Source organism: Plasmodium brasilianum, chromosome 12 (assembly GCF_023973825.1).
Source record: "Plasmodium brasilianum strain Bolivian I chromosome 12, whole genome shotgun sequence".
Taxonomy (NCBI): domain Eukaryota; phylum Apicomplexa; class Aconoidasida; order Haemosporida; family Plasmodiidae; genus Plasmodium; species Plasmodium brasilianum.
Window position 1 is genome coordinate 1 of NC_090125.1, and position 27,230 is coordinate 27,230.

Consider the following 27,230-nt stretch of genomic DNA (forward strand, 5'->3'; position numbering starts at 1 on the left):
TTTATTTTATGATGGTTAAATGTATAAACAATCAAAAAAATATATAATATATTTTTAATCTACTTATTAGAATATATCTATCAAAAATTAATGAAAAATAATTACAAAGCTTCATTTTTTTTTTTGTCTCATGTAATTTAATATATTATTCTATTTACATTTAGTTATTATGTTAATATTTTTTATTATAAAATTATAATATATTTTATATTTTTTCAACAATATGTTATAAATTATTTTGTTATAATTATTTCTTAATTATATTTCATAGTTATAATAAGTAGCCAAGCATATTTTTATTAATTATTACACCAAAATATACTTTTCGTTAATTAAAATATTGTCTATATAAAATGATTCTTCTATAAAAGTGATAATTATCCCATAAAAAAGAAAATAAATCTTTAATAAAATATACTTTATTAAGATTATTTTACTGAATAATATGTACCAGAAATAAAGAAATTTTGGGTAAAATATATAAATATAATATTAAGTATCACAGTCACACTTTAATAAGTACTTTCTATAAAAATAGCAACAATTTAGTATAATATATATATTATTAATTCTGATTCTTACTTAGAATGTGGTAAATGTTTAAAAAAGTTAACAAAAAAATTAAAACTCTAAAGGTCTCTTCCAAAAATAAATAAGAATAAATAAGAGAAAAAAAAAGATATATATATATATATGGTATCCGTACTAATAATAATTTGGTTTACAGAACATATATTCCTGGAAAAAAGTAAGAATATAAAAAATCGTTTACATTAATATAGGTAATAATACATATATTTATATGTTTGTATTAAAAGAAAAATATTTATTATATAGATTGATGATATTTTTACAGATTAACTTTTATATTACATGTTGATATAACTTGTATGTACTTCGTTATTGTTAATATCTTGACTTTTTGTTTATAAAGAGAATATTATTTTTTCATAAAAATATATTTATTTCTATGCATTCATATAAAAATATCGTTAGAATTTATCTCCATTTATAATATATTAACATATAGTAAAAGCAGATAAGAAGCGTACAAAATAAATAGTAATGTATTCAATTATTTTGTAGGAAAAACTTTAATTCTTATGAAAATTATTATTTTATAATTTTTTATTATATAAAAATATTAATTTAAATTTACACTAGAAATAAGTAAAAAGATACCAATTTGTATTTTTATTTCAGATTATTATATTGAACAAACTTCATTATTAACTTAGAATCCATATGGATTCTTGTTTTTCCTCGGTAATATTCATTGCTTTTTATGATGCTTAATTTTATTTATAAGGAATTTATAATAAAGAAGGTGTTTATACATATCTAATTTAAAAATTATACCTTATATAATTTTTAATAATTTTTTTGTTTTTAGAATGTTCCTATTTTCGGAAATGATGCGTGGAGATTCCGTACAAAACCTGAATTTAAAAAGATTATAACACATGTACAAGAAAAAACTAATTCCTTGAAAAATGAAAAAAATAAGCAAATTTTCCGGCGTGTATGCCTAGAATTGGCTGAATATCTAATTATGAAAAAGAAAGAACCACCACCTTTTGAAAGACAAGATAAATGGGAATTAGCACTGAAGCACTGGTTACAACAATACTATAAAGGGCAAAATAAATATGGCATATGTCCTATGATTTTGGAAGAAGAAAATAAACAAATTTTACAATTAATACATGAAGCAGAAGATTTCTGCGAGGAAAAAAGAATAAAAAAACCAGAAGAGCAATGCCTTAGGAATTCACTTGCTAATCCAAATAATTGTGATAGTAATTGTTCTAGTAAAATTATTGATTATAACACTTGGATTACAGATAGAAAGAACTATTTCACCAATAATAAAGAGCACATTTATCAAAAATGCAAAAAAAAAAATCTAATATTACCATTTCCAAATAATTCTTGCGACGTAAGTAAGCCAGAAACATTTCAAAAACTTGCCGATTGCAAGCCTTTCGTTCCATTTATGCAACATGAAACTGTACAAACAAGAGAAGAACATACAAAGGAACAACAAGATTTAAATGAATTTCATGAGAAACCACTACAAGAATCTATGAAGCAAACAGAATCGTTAAGCAGAGACCAGTTTCAACAGACACCTGATCCTCAACAAGTTGAAATAACATTATCTGAACCTCCAAGTATAAAAAATAATATTGGTGGGGAAAAAGTTGTCCAAGAGAAAACATCACTTCTCGGTATAAATTCCGAATTCCCATCTACAGAAACAGTGATAGAACCTATATCATCTGGTACAACTTTTGAAGGCACAAAAACAAGCCGTATTGTACAAACGCCTGCATCACCCCCTGAAGAGTCAAAAGACGTCTTTACTGCTTCTATTTTACCTACATCACCTGAAACTCCAGGTAACACCAATGCTTCCTATTAAAGTATTTTTTAAATAAATACACTATATAATATATATATTAAAAAAGCTATTACAGATGCAGCGGGAAATCCAACCAATACATACATATCATTTCTTTCAATAAGCTTTCTATGTATTATTGTATTTACCCTTTTAATTAAAGTAAAACTAAAACTGATGTATTAAAAATATTATAATTATTTGCTCAGTCTAACAATTTATATTATAAAAATATTTTCTTTATAATATAGTATGCTTTACTAGGAAGGTTTAAAAAAAAAAAAAAGATGAAAAGAAGACAAGTGCATTTTCTGAGAATATTACTATCTTCATTTTCTAAAAAAAAAAGTGAGTTTTTATCACATAATTACGTAGAACACTTAACATGTTATGATAAAGAAATAGTAAAAAATATAAAAATACTTGAACACAATTTGAGCAAAGATCTAAACATGTCAAAGCAAAAAGATAGGAGCAAAACTATTATAGAAGTACATATGGAAGTACTTGAAAAAAGCAAAAATGAGGAATGGGAATCTAGAAAAGTAGAATTTTTGGAAATATGCCTACAAGAGCTCTTAGAAGAGCAGTATGGTACAAGTACTAATTTAACAAACGATAAAATAATGGAAAATACTAAAAATAATAATGATATGGAAAATCAAAAAATTCTATGGCATAAATGGATAGAAAGATATAGAAATCTCAGTGAAAAATTAAAAAAAGAAGAATGGTTCACTAATTTGAAAAATGAATGGAAAACGGAACAAGATTATATAAAAAAAAGTGAAAATTTAAAAACGATATTGTCAAATAAAAATCGTAAAATTCGTTTTATAGAATGGCAAAAAGATATATGGCGACATTGGATATCAAAAAAGGGTATTATTATAAAACAACATTTGGAACATGACTGGTTAAATGGGTTGACAAAGGAATTCCTTAATATAACAGATGAATATAAAAATGAATCACTAATAAATATGGAAGAATTAAAGCACAAAGGAAGTTATGAAGAAATATATAAATATATTAGAAAAAATTTACTAGCAAAACTCTGTATACTCGTACTTATTATGGTACTAGAAGAAAGCACAAAAGAGGAGGACATAGAAAATAGGGAATCATATTTAGATAATTTTATAAATGAATGGAATTCAAAGGAAAATTCAGATAAAAAACCAGAAATCGCAGAAAGAATAATTGAATATAAAGGAAATGATTTAGAAAATAATAGAAATAAGAAAATTCATGATCATATAGAGAAAAACAGCTACAGGACTGATTTAGGAAATTGGATAAGAGATGATATCGCATATGAAAATTCTATAAATAATGATGGAACAGTAGATGAATCCGTTAAAACATCAGAAAAATGCATTTTATAAATTCATAGCCATAAACCTAAAATATATTTGGATTATATTAAATAGAAAGAATCTGTTGACGAAAAATATTATTTAAATTTTGTAAGCTCTGATGGAACTAAAAAAAGGCTTGTAATGTTATGCTCAATATAAAATAGTTATGCAGTCGTTAAATACAAAAATTTTGATGCATATATTTTAAAAATATTTGAGGTATATATACTTAATTTTTTCATGTAATAATATTTATTACATGTTAGATTAATGCTTGATCAATAAAATTAGCAAAATGTTAGCACATATATATATATAATTAATATTAATATTAATATTAATATGTTTCTGAAATATTAAGCTTGTAGAAAATTAATATATTAAAAAATAAAAAAAAGGAAAAATCAATAGTTTTGTGATTCTATTTTTTAATTAATATAATATTGTTACTTAAATTTATATAATTATTTATTATATGTACTCCATTAATACTGATTGTACAGTTTACTTCACATTTAGAAAAATAATTATTTTGTATACTTTATATATACCTATTATTTGATTTTTTAGTTATTAATTAATGTAAATAAATTAAAAAAAAAAAAAAATACGTTAAAACGCATGAAAAATTTATGGAAATACATACATAATTTATATAATTAAATATATTATAAAAAATATATACCACGTACTTTATGAATTTATGATATATTTTTATGAGTTAATGAATGTTCTCACCATTATAGTGTTCATTTATTATAAATTTCGAAATCCTTAACTGTTATATAAATAAGAATTTGTTTGGTAAGTTTTTATATATTTGCAAAATGAAAAAAACCTATTTAAAAATTCTATCTCATAATAAAAAATTTAATTTGTTTTCCAAACAAATATTGTAACTTATATGTAAAATGTCCACAAATATATATATATATATATAGATAACATTAATGTATTTCTTTTGTTTTATATAAATTTTGTTAAAATAAATTTAAAAATAAGTGAAATTATTAAAATGAATAAAATATAATAATAATTATATTATTCTGAATGTATCGATTCACCTATATATCTGTGTTTATTTTACAATTTGGAAAAAAAATATAAAACTATATATAAAAATAATTCTTATGGTTTTGTTATTATTTTTTTTATGCATTATAGTTTATTATTATTTTTGTGAAATTAAATAAATAAAATAAAAATATATAAAAGTATTTAAATTAAACTGTACTAAATTTATATATTTCATCATTTATTTAAAATGAAATACAAATGAAACAGAATAAAATTATTTTATAGGAATTTCAAAAAATATCATATATTTTTTCTTTTTCATTTTCGACTAAATATCTATTTTGATTTTTATTATATTATATTAATAGAAAATTGTTTTTACATATTATTTTTCCATTTTAACTAGAATTTATAAATATTGATTTCCAATCTTTTTCTTTTTAACTTTTTTGTACTTATTTTATAAAATTCCTGTTTATTATTACTTTTTATATATTTTTTTAAATTATCTATCTATATATATATATGCATATTTATAAAATAATATAATATTGAATCTACGTCTGAAAATATAAAACGTATTTTGATACGTAATAATTTTTTACTGTTACCATATACCATAAATATAGGTAGATTGTAAATTTTAATTTACCCTTTTTTATTAGATAAAAACTATAAAAATAACATTATGTTTCTTTTTTAAACAATATTATTAAAACAGTAATAATATTAATAATAAATAAAAAAAATATATTATTCTTACTTAGCTATAGGTATTACAAGCAAGATATACAATGCTAACAGAAATATAAATTTATCTTTGTAATATAATATACTTATAACATATAAAACAAATATATAATGATGTATTAATAATATTCTATTAAGAAAATAATTATTTTTATTTACTATCAATACTAACATTATCCATGTTTTAATAATTTTTAATGAATTTAATGGAAATTAAATATTCTTATTTTATATTACATATAATAAAGATATAGTTCTCCGAAGTATATCAGTTTAATATAATTAAGGCGTTTTTCAAAAAATACTTTTATGTTTTATAATATGAGCTATATATCACTTATTTATTTAAATAATATTCAGTATATATTACATGAATATTAATATGTACGTTGTCTTTTATTTTATTTATTTGTTATGTAAACTTAATTTTTTAACTATAATCTTATAAATATGTTCTAAGTGTATAAAATATATATTAAATATGAGATGTTATAAAAGCATATTAATATACATAAACTCATGAATATATTTATAATTTAATATAAAAGTTAAATAAGAAAAACTTAATGTAGTGAAATATGCAACGCTTATTAATATCTATTTTACTTTATTAAGTGTATCATTTATGTAAAAATAAAAAAGAAGTGTATTAATATAATGAATAAAAAAAATAAAACAAGAACCAAAGAATATTCTTCGTAAAATAACTTTAACATATAATTATTTTAACGATTATAATAATTTTTCCTCCATATTAAATGTACATTGTTCATGAAGAATAAGACAATTAATTCCATATATTAAATAATAATAAAAAAAAAAAAAATTGTTTTTTTTCATTTTTTAATTTTTTTAAAACACATTTGATTATATGTTAAATATATTAATAAAATTAACATATAATTTATAATTCATATATTATAGTAAATATATATAATAGTTAACTTTTTAGAACAATAAGTTATATAAAAAAAAGAACAAATAATTTAATAATATTTTCTAAGTACCTTGAATTAAATGTTATTGTGATGTTGAACACATCTGATTTATAATATTGATAAATAAAATAGCAGTGGCATATACCTAACTGGAAAATATTACTATATTAAACTTCGAAACTATTTAATTATATATTGAAATAAAAACTGGTGTCGTAAAAAAGATTACTAATATTATGTGTACTCTATAGATTATAATTATAAATTTTGATTGACATATTAATCTATATTTTTGTTATGCTCCATGCACAAATGAATTCAATAATAAATTTTACTAAAGCAATTAAGATAAATATTATATTATTTTGCTTTTTATTTTTAATACATAATAATAATTATTCTATAGTATAAACATATTTACTTTTTCTGCATACATTTATATATCGAATATAAATATATATATTAGCCCATTATGAAGCTTCTAAGGAAGAAAGTAAAACTTTAACTTCTGTATATAATACAATGAAGAGAATTAGCAGATTATTTTAAAATTATACGATATAGTGCATTCATGGAATATTATATTTATAATTAAAATAAATTTTTTGAGGATGTATATTTTTCATTTAACAAATAAATGCCTATTTTCATGTACTATACTACTTTTTAGCTAAATGTCTTCTTTTATTTAGTTAAATTTAAATTTTAGTAATATTCATGAAGTTCATTTTATTGACTAATATATATATTATTGATACTTATAATAAATATTAATTTAAATAATATGAAAGGTATTAACTTAACAATAAAAAAAATAATAATAGAATAAATGAGAAAATACTATATCTTATAAATAGTTAATATTTATCTATTTATAATATTTTAAAAAGGAAAAAAAGGATTTCTGAAAAAATATTCAATTATAATAGGAAATTTATTTGAGATTATACTAAAATTAATTTATTTTTTTATATAATATATCAGTACAATTACATAAGTTTCATATGAATAAAAAAATAGAAAAGCGAATTTTTCTCTATATTTTTTTTTTTACTTACAATAAAATAACCCTGTTTTTACAATTATTATTTTATCAATTAAAAGCGTTTATCTTATATTTTACTAACTATTCTACTTACTGTAATGTTAATAAAAAGTAAAGAGGAAATTTTTCCTAAGTAATTTTTGTTTTTAAAATCTATATATGAAAAAAAGGAAAATACTACATATTAACATATTATATATATTTTTTCATTTATATAAATATTAAAATGATACTAATTTAATTTTTGTTCCTTAAATCACGTATACCTATGTACAATGACAAGTGACACTACAGAAGAAAACGTAAAATTTATTTTTCTTTTTTAATTATTATATATATTATTTTATCCAAGGCTTTGTTGTTCTAGAAATGATAGATAAATCTATTTAATGAAAAATTTGTTTTGTGCATTTATATATTATTATTTTATATTTTTTGTTTTTAGAATACCGTGGCATTATATGTTAAATATAAAAGTGAATTTGAAACAGCTATCCAAGATATTCAGAATAAAAAACGGGATGGAGAAAATTCTGGAAGGAAATGTGGCCAAATGTTTAAAAAATATTTTGATTTTACTGAACCATGCCAAGATGTTGGTAGATATTTAATTGAAATAAAGGAACTCTATAATCATGATAGCCTCAAACGTTGTAAATACTTAAATTATAAGATAAATTTAGATGAAAAGTATAATAAAAATCCTGAATGGTTTCAGAGATATAATGAATTTTCATCCCAGTTAGGTAATATATGCAGAGAGGAAATTAAAATTATTCAGCAAGGTGTTTTAGATAAACTTAAAAAATTATACAGTTATTATGATGACTTTAAAAAATTTAATGGTAAAGACAATGACTCCGATGGTCATATATGTAATAGTGTTAGAGAATGTTATAACTTTTATAACGATAATTACAAAGAATGTCAAAAAAAAAGCAATGACCCTTTTTGTGAGGAGTTAATGAATTTCAAGAAAGCATATGATTATAAAATGAATAAATTATCTCCATGCAATGGTTTACCACAAACGTTACCACAAATAGAACAAACTTCAACACAAATATTACCACCTACAAAAGAAGATTACGTATTTGTTCCCATTTTAACAACGTCTATCGTATTACTTATGTCTTTCACTATATTTTTTTTATATAAGGTTAATAAGAATTATACTTAGAATTAATAATAATTTATCACATATAGAATAATTTATTTTCACAAAAATTATAAGCATATAAAAATTATATTTTTAAATAAATATACATATATTTTGATGTAGTTTACTCCACTGAAATCTTGGATTTATAATCGTTTACGAAAAAAAAAAATTATTGAACTTAACAAATTTCAAGAAGAGTCGAGAGAATCCTTACAAAACCTTCATGAAAAAGTAAATAAAAATTATGAAGGAAGTTCTCATAATATATCCTATCAACCTCAAGGATACACTTGATGTAATATTAACCGTTTATATTATTTTCAATAGAAAATAAAATACATAGTGATATATATATTACACATATGTACAAATTCATTAAGAAGCAATGTAAACAATAAATAAAGAAATGAATATATGTCTATAAAAATTATTCAAAAAAAAAGATAAAATGAATACGATGATATTTTTAAAATTAGTAGTAGAAAATTCCCTTTAAACGAGATTCCTCTTAGAATGAAATATAAATAATTTTAAAACTTAAGCATATAACACAAGATGATAAAGAAAAAGTGGATATCCTTATATAACAATATGAGGTAGCGTTTATTTTCTTAGTATTACAGAAGAAAAAACAACATTAGAAACAACACCAATAATAATATTATATAAATAAAATATGTAAAACCTTGGAATAAAAACATTAATCAAAATATAAAGTATATATCTACTTTTTCTTTATAACTTTATTCAAAATTTTTATTATTTGTCCACTTTCAATTTAATATAACTAAAAATGTTACACATTATGTAACAGTTTTAACGTTTTTTTTCTTCTATTGATATATATTATATGTGACATTGTTAGCAGGGTATTTATGATTGGCGCTAAGGTAGATGAATTCTAATTTTAATTGAATTAAAATTGGAAAAATCCTAACCATTATTTTATAATTCATAAATATGTTCTGCTCTAGCATTATTCTTATTGTTTTTTTACTGCATTCATACCTTATTCTATACATAACATACATATGATTAAAAAAATTGATATCTGAAAAATAATAAAAATGGTGTAACTACATTATAAATTTTTTGATAAAGTAAATTTTAATAATAACAAATAGTATTTAAATGCCTATGTTTCGTTTTTATTTTCTCCATATAAAAAGAAAAATACAACAAATATTCCCATAAATATAATAGCAAGTAACATGTTTATGTTTATAGAATCTGAGAAATAGAAATGTAATTCTTATTTTATTGAGTTTCCAGATAGAATCCATTTCTATATTATCTACACAATTTATTATCTATACGTTCAAATAAGAATAATAATTTAGAAAAGGAGGATTTCATTTATCATTACATGGTATTTTTAGGCACCATGGTAATTTGTTCATTGTAAACTTCATGTACTCACTCATTTTTTTTATTGTACATAGTTACATATGTCATTGGATTTTACTATAAATATGAATTTAGTTATTATCAGTATATAATATATTTTGCACTATACTTAATATTGCGTTCAAAATAATAAACAAAAATACATGTAATATTGAAATTAGAGAAAATTATTCAAACACTGAAATATTCATTTAGAAAGGATAAATGAAATAATTTTAATGATAATGAGGATCCAAATTTTATTTTTAATTATCATTTCTTTACAGTAAGCATAGATTTAGTAAAAACGAAGTTCGGAAAACATGATGCACAAAATTTAATTATAAAAAAAGCAAAAATTAGTCTGATATAATTGTTAATTATTGTTTTTATTAGAACAGTAATTATTTATTAAAATATATATTTACACACATTTTCAACCACATAGTGTGACACATAACAAAAATAAAATATAAAATTAATAAAGTAATATTATCTTACAACATCATTTATTTACTATCGACTTAATATATTTTAACCAGAATTAATCTATAAAAGTTATTTACTTAGTTCTAAAAATTCGATATATACTTAATTTAATTTTTATAAAGAAATAATTTTAGTGCTGCAAAGGTTTCTTTCATTTATATATATTAAATATATAAGATTTAAACAAGAAAACATTAACAATTAGAAAAATATTTTTAAAATTCGAAATGTATTTCAACTTTATTTTAAGTCTATATGTAAAAAAATATTTTATTTTCTTAAATCTATGAAGTATATTTTTTTCTTTTTAAATAATAATTGATTGTATATTTAATAATATTTATGAACTTATAAAATTAAATAAGAATGTAAATGAAATTAAAATATAATTCATAAGTTCTTAACTAAGAATCCTATTTAAAAGGATATTACTTAATTATGTGTTTATAATTTTACTTTTATTTAATGTAAGGAAAATTATAATTCTAATAAAAGGATTCTTACAATTGATATAATTTATAACACATTTCACTTAAAACATATTATATATAATGAATATTAAGTTCTTTCTTAAGTAAAATAACATATATATATACATCAATACATCGAAATATATTTACTATCGTTCTTTTAATATAATCCAAGATATACTTATTGTTAATTTTAAAATAATACACTTTCTTATTTATCTGAAAAAATAATAATTTTAGATTAAAATTCACAATATAGAAAGAAATATATTTTATTACAAACATTAATTTCTAGAGTTCTAAATAATTATCCGTATTGTACTATAATACATATACTTTTGAGCATAAGCACATATATTTTATAAAAATATATTTAAAAATATAAATAAATACTTTATATCCTAGTTTTTATTAAGATACAATAATAATATATATTCAAATTCAAAAGCATTAAAATATTTAAATTCAAAAAGAGCAATGAAAATATATTTATGTTGTGCATTAAAAACACCAGTTATACATATATGTATTTATAATATTTTAAAAATTATATGTATTCTCATTAATCAATTCACAAAAAATATTACGCTTATTACTATATATTAAAATTTTCATCATATAAACATATGAATTTTTTATTATTCACTTTACTCCTTTATTAACTTAATTTTGTTAAATTTTTCATTATTTCTTAAAATCTTTTAGAACCCTACTATAAGCATAACATCTAACATAATCATAATTACGCTAAATAATGCTATAATAAGATAGTACAGTACGTTTTCTCCCCATGCTTCTACATTATCTTTCAATGTTTTCAATATTCCATTGTTTGTAATGCTTTCCCCTGCCTCTTTCAAGGACGGTAAACTTGATAATACGGGTACTCCTATTCCCAGCAAGAAAAATATAAAAAAAATAGCAACTCCAATTCCATACTTTCTAAATCTTATTTTTCTTAAAGATATATCACAAATTTTCCTGTTTCTTTCATGAATATGATCGTAATCTTTTTTTTTAATCCGTTTTTTTTTGAAAAAAAAATGTTTTCCATCAAACATTCCGTTATTATAATCTATAACTTCTGTATAGTATTGAGCCTTATTTAATAAACTTTTATTAGATAATATGTTTTTACCATGGTCCATTTTTCACTAATAACTATATCCTTATTTTCATACTCTGTATTATTTGATATATTATGTTTTAACCCTAAAATATTTGAGTCCTTATCATGATTACGTTCTGCCAGTAATTAAAAAGTTTTCGTACTTCTTTTCCTGACAAGATTGCAGTTCTCATTTGGATATTTATTAATCCTGATTTAAAAAGAAAAATAATAAATCAAGTAAATATTTGTTATATAAAGGATACAGAATTAATTCGATGCAACATTATTAATTAAAAACGAGTATAATATGTGTATAAAGCACGTATCCTTATATAGTATTAAATACTATATTTTTAAGATGACATATACAACATAAAAAGATAAACTCAGAAATCTTAATAAATAAGATTGGTTTAGTTATTTGTTTCATTATATAGATATTTAATATTCCAATAAATTATGCAAGGCAAAAATTAATAATAGAATAAAGTACTTCTAATGATAAAGAATGCTATATTTATTTCAAAATTCCTTTATTATTGTTTCGTAAATATTTAATAAAATATGTATAACTATAATGAATTTTATTGTATGTACAAACATATTTTACTTTAAAAATGTATTATATATTTTTTATCTTAATTTTATTTAAAATAAGAAAAACTTACATTAAAATAAATTTATAAGAATAAATATATAAATACTCAAAATAAATAACTTAATTATTTAAAGAAGTGCGCTGATTAAATAATTTTTTTATTGATCCTTTTAGATATAAACAAAGAAAAATAAATTTATTTTTACACATTTCGATATATTTAGTATATATGTTATATATAACATATCAAATATATATACAGTTCATTTCTCTACATAATAAAATTGTAATTACTAATTTTACGGATATTATCTTATTAATAATTCTAATTTTATAAGAATTATACTTTAGTAGAACTTATTATTATTGAAAAATACGGAACATTTTAAAAATATAATAATAGTATTAATGGAATTATAAATTAATATTGCAGTATATAGTACAATATATTATAGTACTTTTATTATAATATATTTTTAATTTTTCATATAAGCCCATACAATGTTTAATTATCTATAATATATTTAACAAACTGTATTTATATTGTACCATATAATCTCAGATATCTATATAATTTACACAGTTATAAAGAATGATTCTTTTTTCGTTGTATCAAAAGTTTTGATAATTATAATATTTATTTATATTAAATTTTTTGCACTATATATACATGAAAATTGTTTTATTTATAAAACTTATTTTTTTTTTAATTAAATATGTATAGTTTGGATATGTGCTCACATAGTAAAAAGAATAAAGAAAACGAAAAAATAAATGTAATATTGGTGAAGAGTTGCTGCATTCAAATTTATTAATTTTAAAATATTCTCAATTAATTAAACTTATAAGTAATATACGGGATATAATGTGTTTATTACTGATAAAAAAGTTTATCTATATAATCTATTAAAATATAGGATTTCATTATGTTCCTATTTATAGTATTAGATTTATTGTGTTAATTTTTATATATTCTTTTAAAAATACGTAGTTTCCTAAATATATTTTACAGTAGCAGCACAAAAAATCAACTTAAGTATAAGAATACATAATAAATACTTAAAAATACTTTTAACAGCAACAAAATATTATACCTCAATATTTCTGTTACTTATCTATTCTAATTGTGAGAATAATAAATATAAAAATATTATATGCCCAAAATATTATTGTAATCATATAATATATAACATTGATTATCATCACTAAAAAGTGTTATATTTCATCTGAATAATTAAAAAATATCTAAATTTAAAATATTATTTATAAATTACAAAAAATAGATTCTCATAATTTAACATTAATATATTTTTATTTCTTTGATATATTATTTTCATGATAACATTTATGAATGCACTTATTTGGTTTTATTCAGAATTCCACGTAGTTCAATCTTCTGATTTCTGCACTTCAAATAATGTTTCCATATAAAATAAATTTTAACTCACTTAAAAAATTTATCATAATCTATATATAAATTATGAAAAAATGTTCTATTATATAATAAATAATGGAAAAAAAAAAATTATTCATAAATAAAACTTTTCAGTTTTAGAGACATTCCTCGCTTATGAATGTAGTTTTTATCCATTTTTTTATAAAATAAATTCATATTTGTTTGAATTATTTATGTTTTCTCTAAAATTAAGAAAAAATATACAAATAGTTTTATTCATTATAAAATATATATATTCTTATTTATTAGGTATCAATACCGTGCATTAATTGTCTTATATATATATATTTATTTATTTATTTAATTAAATTATTTTATATTTTTACTTTCCAAGAGGCTTGCATTGAGGAAAAAATAACCATAAAAAATAATACATTATTAACAGTGTATTTTAATATAATGAAGAGCAAAACCGTAAAGAGATTAACGTGATAATTGACATTATATATTTCTATAAGTCCAAATAATAATTTGTACTTTTCTTTTATGAAAGGAAGTATAAAATTAAATAGTTAAATAATTGAAAATATTGCGCTTTTTATTTTATATAAAAAATAGAAACTAACTGTTTTGTAAAAAAGACTCTGGAAATACATATAATCCAATAAATGCATATACATCTAACATTACAAAGAAAATTAGTAAAATAAAAATAAATAACGCTAAACAATAAATATATATCTATGTATGCGAGAAAATATATTCACTTAATTTCATTAAAAAAAGAGAAGATGCATTTAGAGTTAATTTAAAACTAATATAGCGCTTTCATTATAACCTAAAATAATATACATTTTATACTAGAAAGAGAAATAAAAAAGAAAATAGAAATTTTCATATAAAATGAAAATTAACGCACTTCAATAAAATTATATAAATCTTTCTATTATATAGTAATTTAAACTCTCACAATTAAATTTTTTATTAAATCAATTTTAATAAAAAAATGTTTAATTAAGTCATAATATTTTTCCAATGTTAAATAATACTTTATAATATATATTGAAGAATACTTATACGTTCAAATTCGCAATAAATTTATAAATATATTTTTTTTCTGTTGTTCTTTAAAAGGGCCATCTATGTTTATTAGCATTTATAAATTTCAAGTAATTATGTTTATGTTTAATAAGTGTACAACTAGACATATTACATGCTAATAAAAAGTTATTTAAAATAAGTAATATAATTCTTTCCATAAATTTATCCTTTTCTAAACTTAATTTTTTCAAATTTTTTAACTTTTTTATGGTAATAAATAATCCATAATATAAGTATGACACCTAATATAAAAAAAGGTAAGAAATACATTATAATTCCAAATGTATTACCTATTACATATGTCTTACTCCCGGTTTCTCCTGCCCATTCTGCACTTTTCGATAACCATGTTATATTTTCCTTTACGAATTCTATAAATTTAGACAACCATCCATTTGTTTCTTTGCTCAATGATTCTAAAGGCTTCCATAAACCTGATACTTCCAGCAAACTTTTCCCAGATGCCAAGCCTAATGATAAATCTACTAAGAGAACCACTAATAACAACAATAATAATATTAAAGGTGTAGCAAGCCTCAAGCCGTATTTTTTACATGTTATTTTTTTGTAAACCTTGTTAGTAATTGTTCTGTTGCTTTTAAGAAAATCCATATAATCAAGTTCTTTGAATATTTTTTTTTCTAAAAAGGAATATTTTTTTGTTTCAAATGTATTCGATTTATTTTTCATAGCTTTTGCTTGCTTTCTCCCCTTCTTTGATGAAAATATATCTGATTGTACATTTAATGTTGTGGCTCCCTTTTCATTATAAGATATATCTTTTCTTTCGCTCACTCCATTATTTGGTATTTCTCCGTTTAACTTTACGATGTTGGAATCATTGTTCTTGTGATATTTCGTTAGTAATCTATAAATTCTTGTATCATATTTTCTGCCAGCGATGCAGTTCTCTACCACATAATTGTTACACAGGATCTATAAGATGAAACAAAACGTAAATATTTGTTATTTAATAAAATAAATAATCTTATAGTAAATAAAATATTAATGAAAATAAAAAAACAAAAATATGTATTTTGTAAATATCTATAATACTGTTATACCACGTCTTTCTTAAAATGACACATCCAGTTTAAATGTATTAACAAAACAATTCTAATTAAACAAAATAAATTCATTTTTTGCTGCACAACATAAATCTTTTAATATTTCAGTATATTCAATAAATAAAAAACTAACAGTAATAGAATGTTCTAATTATAAGGAACAACATATATATTTTTTAAAATTATATATTTTCTCTTAAAAATATAATATATTGCATATAATTGTAATATCCTTTACAACAGAGAAAAACAGAAATATCTTTAAAAATATATTTCACAATTTTTATCTTAATATTTTTTTTTTTGAATCCAAGTTTTCATTAAAATAAAATGACATTAATTAATTCATAAACATTCAAAATATATAATTTAATTATTTAATGTAATGTAGTAATTAAATAATTTTTTTATTAATTTTTTTAGAAAAAAAAATGTAATATTTTTATATATTTGCAAAATTTCAGTATACATAGTATATGGAGTGTATAGAATATAGATAACATGTTGTTCTACATATTACCATGATTATTACTGAATTTAATTATTTTCTTTCTTTAACAATTTTAATACTATAAACATAAGTTCCAGAAACAAGTAACTATTTTTAAAAAAGTATTAACTATTATAACAAATTTATAAATGATAAGTAAGGAAAAAAATACTTAATACAACATTCTTTGATATATTAATTATAACACTTCTATTCATTAATAATTTAGCATAATTTAAAAAAATTGAATTTATTGAATTATACCAGATATGTAAGACATCATATATTCTAAATGTAAATGAATTATAAATTTTTATTTTTATATATAAGTTTCTAAAAAATATAAATTTTAGTCCTCTTTAATTCATAAGATTACTAGTACATGAAGGCTTTAAGGTTATTTGTAAAATCTAATTTTTTTTTTTTTTTTTTTTTAATCAAATACAAATATTTAGAATATATATTAATACAATTAAAAAAAAAACATCTATGTTATTTTAATAACTGTTTATGATTATGTATGCTACTTATAAATAAATTTTTCCTTATGTATTAAAGCATATAAATATATTGAGAACCTATATTGTATGTTTTCACAATTATTTATGATAGAATAAATTATATTATCTTATGTATACCATTAATATATTAATTGTGCAAATTTATTTTTATATTAATACCAAGTTGTAAACATTCTAATTAATATATAACATACGTAACATAATAATTATTATATGTAGAATTATATTTTTTTTATTTGAATATGCTATTTAATTGTACAGAATTTTGAAATAATTATTTTTTTAGCTTATTTAATATTCATTCCATTATTTATTTTTCGTTTCAAAATATATTTGTTGAATAATATCAAATTTATTGAATATAAATTATTATGCAACTTTAGTGAAATTTATATACTAGGTTAATAATAAACATTGTTGTTTATTCTAATTTTTATTATAATTCATATATATATATGTTCACTGTTTATAATGGAATAACTACTTAAATTAATTAAATATTCTTAAAATCATTCTAAACGGCAACATATATTAATATAAAAGATACATATGTTATTGTAATATTTTGTTAATATATTCTTCTAAGCATTGTAATATTTTATAAATTATTTGACTTATATGTAATATCATACATTAATTTTTTTTAATCAATATATATGATTTCGTTTCTTATCAGTAAACATGACTGACATAATTTTTATTTAACAATATGTTATCACATTTATTTTTCATATTATTCAATTTTTTGAAATCCTTTATCACTTCTATGAATTTCATGTTATTAAGATATATATAATTTTTTTCTCTATATAATTCTTTATTTTTTTAAATATATTTAAAAAAGGATTAATACATTTATCCACTATTTAGTTTACTTCTTTGTTGTCTACTATTTTATGATTTATATTATGTGTAATTTTATATTCTAAAAAAAATACTATTTAGCTTTTAAACATATTTATATATATTTATGAAAAGTAATTATTTATATTAAATAATAATAGTATAACATATTCAATAATAATGGACAAAATGCTTTCATTACTGGAATAAAATTCATTTAACTATATAGAATATAAAATATGTACTTTTCTAAGTATTCATACTAATTATAAAATAAAATATAATATAACATAATAAAGAACTAAATTATTAGAGATGAAATTCAACAATTATTAATATTATACATAAAATAATTTCTTTCTTGCAGTTTCATATTCTCATTACATATAACGTAGATAATAAAATAAAAATAAATTTCCATATATATTAAATAATGCTATATTAAAAAATATTCAACATAATAATTTCCATTATCTATATAGATCGTACCCATTTTCTTTTTGCTATTTCATAGACATTATTCTCCTTAATGATTACATAAAAAAAACATATATACGTAAATTGGTTTTATGATGATAAATAAAAAAGAAATAAAACTTATTTCCATGATCATATACCAGTTAAATAATTGTTCTCTTTAAAAATAAATAAAAAAATACAATTATATATTTTAAAAATATTAAGATACTTAAAGCTTAACAATGCTCTTTTGCTGTATATATGATATATAACATAAAAAATAATAACAGAATTTGCTTATATTAATATATTTATAATATATATTATAATTATTAATTATCATTTTCTTATTTTCTTAATAGAAACACTATAATTTATTATTATATCTATTATATGTAGAAGAAAATTATAAATAATGAAGAAATAAATAATTGAAAATTTTAATAATATAACATATTATAATTATTATTATATTTAACGCAATTAAATTTGATAGTATATTATTATTATGCTGGAAATATAAATGCTTTGGCATGTTTTTTTTTATTTATATAGAACTATTTTAGTAAATAAATTATAAATTTTTATATTCAAATTAATATATCCCAACGTTTTTTATTTTGATGTTAATTGAAATAAAATTGAACGGATAAAACTGCTGATATCATCAACCAAATCATCCAGTAATATAAAATATATTGTTTTCTATATATTTAACCTAAAATAATTAGCATATAATCGTTTTAGTGATATATTTTATAGAATAATTAAATTAATATAATTATGTCTTAAAATATTTTGCAGGGTATCAATATATTTTATTACATGATATTTGATATAATTATCATATATTTATTATTTATCCAGTAATACAATAATTATTTTTCTAAGGTTTCATATATACAATTGCATTAACTTTAATGCCTTATGTTAATAAAAGTAAAATATTATTTCTGCAATATCTCAATATTTCACTTACATTCTTATTATATATTTACTGATAGTTTTACTGTGTAATAGAATATTCAAAGAATTAAATCTTCCATTCTTCATATCAGTATGAAAATATATCTCCAATACAGAATAATATATAAATTACTAATTTCCTGAATAATAATAACCTATGTTAATTCTTTCGCGTTCGAAATGCGAAATCTCATTTTCAGACGATCTTTCCAATAATTTACATGATTCTTCTGGAACTGTGTTCTGCAGTATTCTTTTTTTTCTATTTAGACAATTATGAATCCTTGATCCAAGGGGACTAAACTTTTATATAAAACGAAAAAGAATGAAATATGTTATATATATATACAACAATAATAATATTTTAACGAAAACAAAAATCAAATTTGTTTTGTATTTTCATAATTTTTAACTATAATTCATATAATACCTTATACAAAAAAAAAAAAGTAATAAGAAATATTCCTAGTAACATGAAACACAGAGTTATAGGTGTCTTAAATTCAGGTGAAATAGAACAATTATAGGTAACTTCATTTCTTTCACACGATTCACCTTCACCTACACTCTCTTTTAATTTTGACCACAATATCTCAATCTTTTGTTCCCATAATTCTGTGTTACTTTCACAATCACGTTTTCCAGATATATATTCAATTTTTTTGCTGTTTAACCATTCATTTAATAAACTACAGAAATCATTCCTATCAATATTATAACTTTCACCAATATATACATGTAACAACTGTCTCATTTTATAACTATTGTCAAGCTTACATCCAATATTATATAAATCCTTATCTGTTTCCTTTATAGGATTTAATAAATTATATATTGCTGAAGATTCTGCAGGTTCAAGTTCTTCATTAAATTTTGAAAAAATTAAATCTTTCTTACTTTTGTCCAAATTCTGAAAAATAAAATAAAAAAATAAAATGAACTAAAAGTAAGTAAATACAAATGTATTAATAAATTAATGCGAAATAATATATACAATATAATATTCCAATTTGTTTATAAAAATTAGTAGGTATATGAAGTGTATAACTATATATTTACCGACATCCTTAAATTATACTAAATTTTATTAAATTAACTGTAAGAAAGAGTAATATTCCCGCATATAGTTCTTTATATTTTATGTAAAAAATATATTAATATTTACATTATTTTCTATAATACATAAGAAAATGAAAATTTAAACATTTTATTAGCACATAGTATTTTTATTAATTGTGAACAACAAAATAAACAGACATAAAAATTCCATAAATACTTCATTTAATAATTTAAACAAGACAGAACCATTTTTCATTTAATAATTTTAAAAAAACTGATATTTTTATATATTTTGCATCAATGACTTATAATATTTAACCTAAAAAACAAATGGTTATTTACATTAAAATTTAGAGTATCACGTAAAATGAAATTTTATTTTTTTTAATAAAATTAATTCTATTTAATTTATTAAATATCATTCATGTATAATAACAGTAAAACAAATATTTTTTTTTTATTGTAAAATAATACATAGATAAAAAAAAAATATACATGAACTGTTAAACTAAATGGTTAAATATATCTTTTATTATTACACGCAGCGAGTAAAACAAAGTAGTTAAATATATTATGTAAACAGTACTAATAATATGAAGTAAAACTAAAAAATAACGATTAAATTATTCTATAATTTTTTTCATATATTATTAATATTTAATACAAAAAGGATGTTCCTTCAAATTTTTCTACATCTCTAGTTTAAGTATTTTGTACCTGTAAAATGTATAATCCTATTATTTTTATATTTAATTTATTTTACCCTATTATATATACATACAACTTATGAATTTAAAAATTAACATAACATAAACCATTTGTTAGAAAAAATATTTCAATAAAACAAGTAAAATAATTTGTTCCGGATTGCTTATATATTTCTAAAATTATGGTAATTTATATGAATTAAAAATGTTCTGAACGAATAAACTACATTACATTCCATATAAACAACAAAGAAATGAAATTTTTTTTTCATTAATTATGTTATTAATTTTTATATAATAATTGAAAATGAAAATCACATTAAGATAAATATATTAATATTATGTGCACTTATAAAATTTTTAAATATTGAAAATTTATAATTTTCTCTTAAAATTTAAAAAATTATGAATGTTACGCAATTTCATGTTATATTTTTCTAAATATAATTATAAGAAAAAGTATCATAAGTAAAAAAAAAAGAATTCATTGATTTTTCCTAAATGAATTTTTTTTTTTATATTATTATATATACTTAAGAAATACATAAAATGTTATTTTCAGATGTTTCTTTTACGACTACAATGACTTCTCATTTATCTTATATATATAAAGTGTTTTTATCAAAAATAAAATTAACCGTCTATGCAATATTTTCTAATATAAATTATCATTATATGTATAATATTATTTATATTTTTACATAATTGTATATCTTTTACGGATATTAAAAAATGCTAATATTAATAAAATTATAGCGTCAATCAATATTAGTGCTGAATAAGCCAAATTCTAAAATGTAATTTATTCAAATTATATTTTTGAAACATATTTTATAAAAAATTTTTATTAAGTACATTTTCCTTTTTTATTTACATATATTTTATAAAGAAAAATCTAAGAACACTTAATTACAGATGATTATATTATAGTTCCAGTAAACAAATATAGTTTAAATGAAGCATATAGCACACAAAAGCATATATACATAATACAATGGAAAATGTTATTTATATGTTAATTCTTTATGTATTATGAAGTATATTTTGTACGCAACTAATGTTAAATAATTTATGATATCTTAATATATATTACTAAAGTAATTATTATTCTTAGCGTAGATTGTTACTCGTAATTCAAAGCTATCATTATATCAACCATATGAACAAACACACTATATTTATAATGTTTAATTTAATAAATAATTTTGTTAATTTTATTATATTTTGTTACATAATATATGTTTATCATATAATAAATAATTACTAACATACTCCCTTGATTTTTAATATTATTAGATATTAGTAATATACATAATTTTATTTTCTTTTATTAATAAAAAATATAATTTACATTTAATTATTTGAAGTATTCCCTTATTACGTTTCTTAATTATTTTTTATATGTTTCATTATATCATTCAGAAAATACACTAACTAATTATGACTATTATTTCAATATCCCTTTAATTCTTATCATAGTAATTCATTCACAACATAATATGTCATCATAATATATACTATTCTTAAGAATAATTATTTGTAATAACTTTTCTTTTTTCCTTTCTTTTTAACTTAATTTTTATACGAACATAATTCACCTTCCAGAAAAAAATTACAATCTTTACAATTATATTAAAAAAATATATATGTTTTTTCTGAATATCAAAATTTTGTAAAATTTCTATTTTTAAAATTGAATTTAATAATATTTTAAAAAAATATATATTTATTTTCCATTACATATTACAGCAATTCAACTTTTTTGTCGTTAATTTCTTTGATGTTAATATGATAATGTTGCATGAGTAAAGATATTAAGGATATTAATGCATGAATAATGCATATTTAAATACTAATTTAATTATGTATTTACATAATATTGTGTTATTAAAATATAATGACTGAAATGTTCTGTTCAAATCATTATTAAATATAATTATATATATTTTTTTTAAAGTATTCATATTTTTCTTAATACATTTTACATTAAATGTAATTTAAAAAAAAATGTAAGAATTAATTTACAATTATGTTTATTTTAAGAATATTGAAATACTCTTTTTAAAAATATTTCTTTAATAAAAATAGTAAGAAATTATATAGTACATGAATCATATTCATTAATATATACCTTTTAACATAATAACAAATTTTTTTTTATATAAATTAGAAACTCATTAAAAATATTTTTTATTAAGAACCTTTCTGCAGTAATATATATTTTCGGATTATCACCTTAAAATTCATATAATCAACACCTTTTTTTATTTATATTTCCTTTGTACTTTTAATATAAAATATGAGAATATAATTATATTCTAAAACGCAATTTATTATAAATTTAAGGTTAATGGACATATAATTTGTGTTTCCATTTCCATTCTTCATATAATTTTTATATAATTAATTTAAAATTTATAAATTATATATGATTTTTCATTAAAACAAATATTTATTTAATAATTTTAAAGGTTTATTCGTCTTAATTTTTAATATTGTTCCTTAAAATGAATTTATATATATATATGTCATAATATACTTTTGCTAAATATTATATTTGTGTTTTCTGTTCTATATTGAATATAAAAACAAATTATATTATATCATAAGAGTAGTGTATACATGTGAAGGAATATTTTATAATTATAATATTAATTTTTTTAAGTATCCTAAAATATCACATAATGTAGTGTACCCCTAATATTATATATAATATGAAGTTATTTTATTATCTCTAATATATATATATAGAAAATTTCAAAGTTAATTAAAATTATATATATGAACATAATCCTTTAATACATTACAAATAATATTAAAGCATAACAAATATATTTTATATACTAGTATTACTGTAGTTAATAGTATAAAAATTTTTCCTATTTTATGAATATTTTAAATTTATTTAATTATTATAAATTTACATGCTTATTTAACTATTAAACAATTTAAATTTCCTTATTATATATATATTTCATTATAGTCAATAATCCATAGAATTAATTATTTTAATTTGATTCTTTTATTTTCTCTGCAAAAATATTATTTCTTAGTGTATAATTATTATGTAACTCATATTTATTTATAATAGTTATTTAAAAATTACCAAACATTCTTTTGTAAAGTTATTAACATTATCCAAAAATAAATATATTAAAATTATTAGTTTTTTCAAGAAATATAATACACATTATTATGACATTCATGAAAAATAAGTTTATTAATAAATTTTTCTAAATAAGTCTTATTTAGCAAGAATATATATAGATATACAGATATATATTTTGTTTTTTTCTACAAAAATTATGTTCTTATTATAAATTATTTTCTAGAAACAATGTAATTTTTTTGTTTTTTGAAAATTTTCCTTTCCTAGTTTTTTATTAATTATCAGTATCATGCCCAAAGGCTATTCTTAGTGTAAAATAATTTGTAATAAGTCTAAATTCAATTAGTTATACAGATACTGGTTAATTTATTTAGTGTTAAAAAGGTATGCAAGTTTATCATTAATGAACAAAACTATTAGATTATAAAATGAATATTTATGCGATAACTGTAAGGTACTTTTAGTAAATAATATATAAAATACAATAATTTTTGTGAAACACAGTATAAAAAAACATTTATTAGTGACATTATAATGGAAGAAATATTACTGCATTTATTAAATTACATATTATAATTTTATGAAATGAAAAAAATATTACTATAAAAGTAATAAAACGTACCTGATTAAAATTTTTATTCCTCTATATTTTAAAGAACAAAAAGTTATCATTATATGACATATTATGTACACGCGTATTTACCTATTTAAAAATAAACATTTATATTTACGTATGTATAATTCTTAAATAGTATGAATTAATATACATGTAAACACTCATTTTCAATCTATAAATACCCATGCGTCCATGAAAAATGTGCTATATATATATTTTTAAATAATATTACGAATAAACTAGATAAATTTTACTTTATTTTTTTATAACTATTGTTGAAATGTTGTTTTTAAAAAATATTGCAAAAATGAATCTCCACTAATAAATTAATGTATATTAAATATGTCATTTTTTATTCAACGACATTGAACATAACTTTATCATTAACGTGAATATCTAAAAAAAATACTGATTTATAATTTCATTATAATTGTTCATAATGATATAATCATGTATGACAAGACAATATTAACTTTCTTAAATACATACTATTCAAACCTGATAATATTCATTATATATAATTTAGACATTATATAATATATTAATAAATTAATAATTTTTTTCTATAATTATAAATTATTATAATTTTACATATTGATGGAATAACATGGTTTACAAACATTATTTATGAATATTAAAATATATGAATGATCAGGAATATACTATACAATATAAAATGTGTATATAAGTATACTCATTACATATTGTAAAAAAATATCCTTAAAAATTTCATTTTACTTTAATAAAATAACACACAAATATACTTTATGATATTTAATATTGTACAGAATGATAAAATATATTATTTGATCTATTTTGAAATTGTGAAGACATATTTTCATAAGACATTTCTAACAATACATTTGTTTCTTGTTCATTAATATTTTTGGAATTTTTCTTCATCTTTCTAATAAGTCTATCCAAAAAATATCCAGTAGGAGAAAACTGTTATATAAAAGTAAAAAATTCTATTAATAAATATATATATTTCAAATTTTAAAAACCTTCGAAAAAGAATAAATATTGTAATGTCAGAATATACATATTTATAAAGAAAATTATTTTTATATCACTTAATATATAAATATACAAATGTGAATTATTCCAAATAGAGAGCAACACACAGATAGAGGAATAAAATATTCTGAATAATAAATTTCAGAATGACTACAACTACTCGGAATCAAGTCTTGAGTTAAAGAGTAAGTCCTCAGATTGTTTTTGTTTCTAGGGCATCAGTCTTTTTTTTTTTGTCCTTCTAATTCCGTTTCAAAATTACTTAATATTACCCATAATGATTCCACGCATTTATACCATAAAGTATTATTTTTCTGACAGGATCCCTTATAAGTGTAAATTAGTTTTACAATGTTTAATCAATCATTCAAATAATCACATAATGCAGTACTTCCCTTCTTCATTTCATTCCGAATATGAGCATGTTCATAATATTCTGAGCGATATAAGGAAAGAGTTCTCAAAACTCGATAATTAGAATCTACGATACTCGTTGATTTAGCATCATCCACTCTGGTAATATTACGGGGATTTTTATAATAGAATTGATAACGGTGCTTTTTGTAAATGTTCGTGACTGTTGAACCGTAAATCGAAAAATAAACATGCATAAATATAAAAGTGAATGTCAAAAATACATTCATTTATGAAAATATTATAATATTCAAGTACAAGAATGGAATTAAAGGCTTCAAAAGAAAAAATACATATAATACAGCTGCCATTTTAAAAGAAAACAATTGAATTATAAATTTCTATATTTATTTATATTACGTTATATTCCAATAATTAAATATATTTATAAAAAGTAAAAAATGTTCTTCAGAATTTATTCTAATATATGTATAATCCAACATTAACAAAGTTACGCAAAGATTCTCTTAACGTAATATTTGTGAAATTATAATTAACCACTAAAACATAATAATAATACTATATTAATAAATTTTATTAAGTATTGTTATAAAATAGTTATAGTTAAAATATTTATACAAAATTATATTTGTATATATATTTTTTTTTAACATTTCTACATTTTAGTAGATATTAATTTTATGATTCTTATTCAAAATTCATAAAAATTAAAATATAAATATTCCTATATATTATTTTCATAATATTTCAAAAACATAACAATAATAAAAGAA

General features: G+C 19.0%; 6 protein-coding genes across 6 annotated transcripts; 2 read left to right on the forward strand and 4 right to left on the reverse strand.

The window, feature by feature from the left end:
* Window positions 1-1,245: 1,245 nt before the first annotated feature.
* MKS88_004004 (uncharacterized protein) lies at window positions 1,246-3,792 on the forward strand (the record flags this gene model as incomplete). The annotated part of the gene is made up of 3 exons (XM_067217144.1): window positions 1,246-1,266; window positions 1,394-2,402; window positions 2,669-3,792. The coding sequence occupies 3 exons, from the start codon at window positions 1,246-1,248 to the stop codon at window positions 3,790-3,792; spliced, it is 2,154 nt and encodes a 717-aa protein (XP_067071603.1).
* A 3,998-nt stretch (window positions 3,793-7,790) lies between these two features.
* Window positions 7,791-8,971, forward strand: MKS88_004005 (uncharacterized protein; the record flags this gene model as incomplete). Its single annotated transcript, XM_067217146.1, has 3 exons — window positions 7,791-7,817; window positions 7,961-8,635; window positions 8,798-8,971. 3 exons carry the CDS (start codon window positions 7,791-7,793, stop codon window positions 8,969-8,971), a joined length of 876 nt encoding a protein of 291 aa, XP_067071604.1.
* A 2,752-nt stretch (window positions 8,972-11,723) lies between these two features.
* On the reverse strand, window positions 11,724-12,170 carry MKS88_004006 (uncharacterized protein; the record flags this gene model as incomplete). Its single annotated transcript, XM_067217147.1, has 1 exon — window positions 11,724-12,170. The coding sequence occupies one exon, from the start codon at window positions 12,168-12,170 to the stop codon at window positions 11,724-11,726; it is 447 nt and encodes a 148-aa protein (XP_067071605.1).
* Window positions 12,171-15,390: 3,220 nt separating this feature from the next.
* On the reverse strand, window positions 15,391-16,367 carry MKS88_004007 (uncharacterized protein; the record flags this gene model as incomplete). Its single annotated transcript, XM_067217148.1, has 2 exons — window positions 15,391-16,164; window positions 16,293-16,367. 2 exons carry the CDS (start codon window positions 16,365-16,367, stop codon window positions 15,391-15,393), a joined length of 849 nt encoding a protein of 282 aa, XP_067071606.1.
* A 3,339-nt stretch (window positions 16,368-19,706) lies between these two features.
* MKS88_004008 (uncharacterized protein) lies at window positions 19,707-20,639 on the reverse strand (the record flags this gene model as incomplete). Its single annotated transcript, XM_067217149.1, has 3 exons — window positions 19,707-19,877; window positions 20,005-20,484; window positions 20,634-20,639. The coding sequence occupies 3 exons, from the start codon at window positions 20,637-20,639 to the stop codon at window positions 19,707-19,709; spliced, it is 657 nt and encodes a 218-aa protein (XP_067071607.1).
* A 5,802-nt stretch (window positions 20,640-26,441) lies between these two features.
* On the reverse strand, window positions 26,442-26,726 carry MKS88_004009 (uncharacterized protein; the record flags this gene model as incomplete). The annotated part of the gene is made up of 1 exon (XM_067217150.1): window positions 26,442-26,726. The coding sequence occupies one exon, from the start codon at window positions 26,724-26,726 to the stop codon at window positions 26,442-26,444; it is 285 nt and encodes a 94-aa protein (XP_067071608.1).
* Between the last annotated feature and the right edge of the window lie 504 nt (window positions 26,727-27,230).